The sequence below is a fragment of the Monocercomonoides exilis genome (assembly GCF_001643675.1).
Source record: "Monocercomonoides exilis strain PA203 chromosome Unknown scaffold54-601524, whole genome shotgun sequence".
Taxonomy (NCBI): Eukaryota; Preaxostyla; order Oxymonadida; family Polymastigidae; genus Monocercomonoides; species Monocercomonoides exilis.
Window position 1 is genome coordinate 1 of NW_027150599.1, and position 2,244 is coordinate 2,244.

General features: G+C 42.2%; 2 protein-coding genes across 2 annotated transcripts; both read left to right on the forward strand.

The window, feature by feature from the left end:
- Positions 1-220: 220 nt before the first annotated feature.
- MONOS_18216 (uncharacterized protein) lies at positions 221-1,231 on the forward strand (the record flags this gene model as incomplete). The annotated part of the gene is made up of 1 exon (XM_067871214.1): positions 221-1,231. One exon carries the CDS (start codon positions 221-223, stop codon positions 1,229-1,231), a length of 1,011 nt encoding a protein of 336 aa, XP_067720298.1.
- A 51-nt stretch (positions 1,232-1,282) lies between these two features.
- On the forward strand, positions 1,283-2,244 carry MONOS_18217 (uncharacterized protein; the record flags this gene model as incomplete). Its single annotated transcript, XM_067871215.1, has 3 exons — positions 1,283-1,298; positions 1,386-2,053; positions 2,125-2,244. 3 exons carry the CDS (start codon positions 1,283-1,285, stop codon positions 2,242-2,244), a joined length of 804 nt encoding a protein of 267 aa, XP_067720299.1.

Consider the following 2,244-nt stretch of genomic DNA (forward strand, 5'->3'; position numbering starts at 1 on the left):
GGAAGAAGATTGAATGATGTTTGCAAACATCATTCAATCTTCTTCTGGTCCTTGTGTTGTTAGGTCATATCAAACTGCATCAGCTTTTGAAATGTTTAACTGCTCACTTGATAAGTGTATTTCAGATTCCATGAAATGAAGTCAAGTGGCAATATTGTCGGCCAACAACGTATTGATTGATTCGTGTAAGTTTGAAGGAAATCTGATTTCAGTCTCAGAGATGAATGAAGTTGTTGATGAGATCTGTCAGTGGAATGGATCTCTTGTACACATTGCGAAGAGTTCTGTGATAATGAAAGAAACAACAATATCGAATTCATCGGCTGGAGGGTTATCAGTTTCAGATGGCTCTCTTTCCATAACAAAAGGAGAATTTGAGAACAATAATCCATCTGTTGAGGGATATCCTTCGGCTCGAAGGAACATCATCTGCTCGGATTGTGGAATGTTGAATGTTGTCAGCTTGAAAGGGGAGATGGAATCTTGCCAAACACATCTCCTCCGGGATTCCTGGAATGATGGGTGCGAATTGGATGGGATGGCAGGTGAACGAATTTCTCCATTTTTCATTCCCATTTTGGATTCAGCAAAAATGGAGAAAGAAAAAGATTCAGCAAAGATAGTCTTTGAAGGATCGCTGCTTCTTCCGTGCAACCTTTCGTTTCAGGTGGTGATATCTGTTGGTGATGAAAAGTCAATCACAACATTTGATTTGAAAGAGGATTCATTTGGATCGGAGACAAATGTCTTCTCGACCATCGATTCAGGCTTCATTGACTCGGCTCCAGAAGAAGCAGAAATATCGGTGAGAATTTTGTTTGGGAGACTAGATGCTCAAGCATTCACTTCTATGGCTGTTTTGAGGAACAGAAGCGAGCCCGATGGAAAAGGAGATGGGAACATCGTCAAAGAAGAAAATGAAGCGAAATCATCATGGTTCTTTGTTGTGATTATTCTGGCTGTTGTTCTTTTGATTGTTCTTGTTGTATCTGTTATTGCAATTATTCGATGGAGAAGTGCAAAAGAAGAAGCAAGAAAATACAAGGAAATAGTAGATGATACAATTAAAAAGGATCCAAAGGTGTTTGAGATGGTGACGATGGAGATGTCACCAGAGGAGCAGTGGAGGAGAGCAGAGAAGGAGGCAGAGAAGAAGAATGAAGAGAGGATAAAGAAGAGTGCATGCGAAAAGCTTGGGACATTCCGAGTCGTCAGAGCATTTGTTGAGTGAATGTGGCTCAACGGAATATATTTTTGGGAGAGACTCAGACAAGATCCCAGAATGGATGCTAGAGAAGGTTGATGAGAAGGAAGAAGGGATAAGGAAGAGAACACTATCGCCATCTATTTCCATCTTATCCCATCCATTTCAACAACTGATTCAGATTCAACATTTGTTCGTGGAGAGGATCTGTGCCCAACCACATCATCAATGTCGAATCTGGTGGATGCGATGGCCTGTTCATCTCCACATGAGAAGCTGATTGTGGATATGAGGGATTCATTGTTCATGCTGCTCCACGGAAGGAATAAGACAAAAGAGATGGCAATTGGCACATTGAAGGAAAGAGAACAAACAGCTGCTCAGATCCTGTTCTGGGTGGCGAACGGAGCAATTCACTCTTTTGATGAAATGGAAAATCCTCTTCAGTCACTTGCCAATATGAGTCCTCACATAGTTTTGTTCTCCGAACACATGGTGATTTGTATTGTGATGCACTCTGACTTATTGTCAGATGATGATTCAGACTCGTCATCCATTTCATCTTCAACTGTTGTCACATCTGCCAGTGATGATGATAGTGACTCTCTTCCTTCATCCGCCTTTGAGGATGAGGATGACTTCAAAAAGGAGTGCCTGAGGTGGAAGGCACCAGAGTTGCTGATGAACAAGAAATTGGGAGCGACAAAGGAATCTGTTGCTTTTTCGATAGGGATGATGCTGTGGGAGTGTTTGACACTGGAGATTCCATTTGGAGAGTATGAGGCAGAAGTGGCAGGGCAGAAGATTGTGAACGGAGAAAGGCCAAACTTGGGCAAAGTTGAGGGATCTGTTTGAAATCGATGGCGAAACAGTGTTTGTCATCGAATGTTGGGGATAGACTGTCACTTGCGAATATGAAGCGTATCCTTGTGGAATTGTTTCCTGAAGGCGCAGCAGTCCTGATGATGACTGATGCAATTGGTATTGAGGCAGAATCAGAAAACGAGAGCAGAGGGTTTGAGTACACAAGTGTGTTTTGA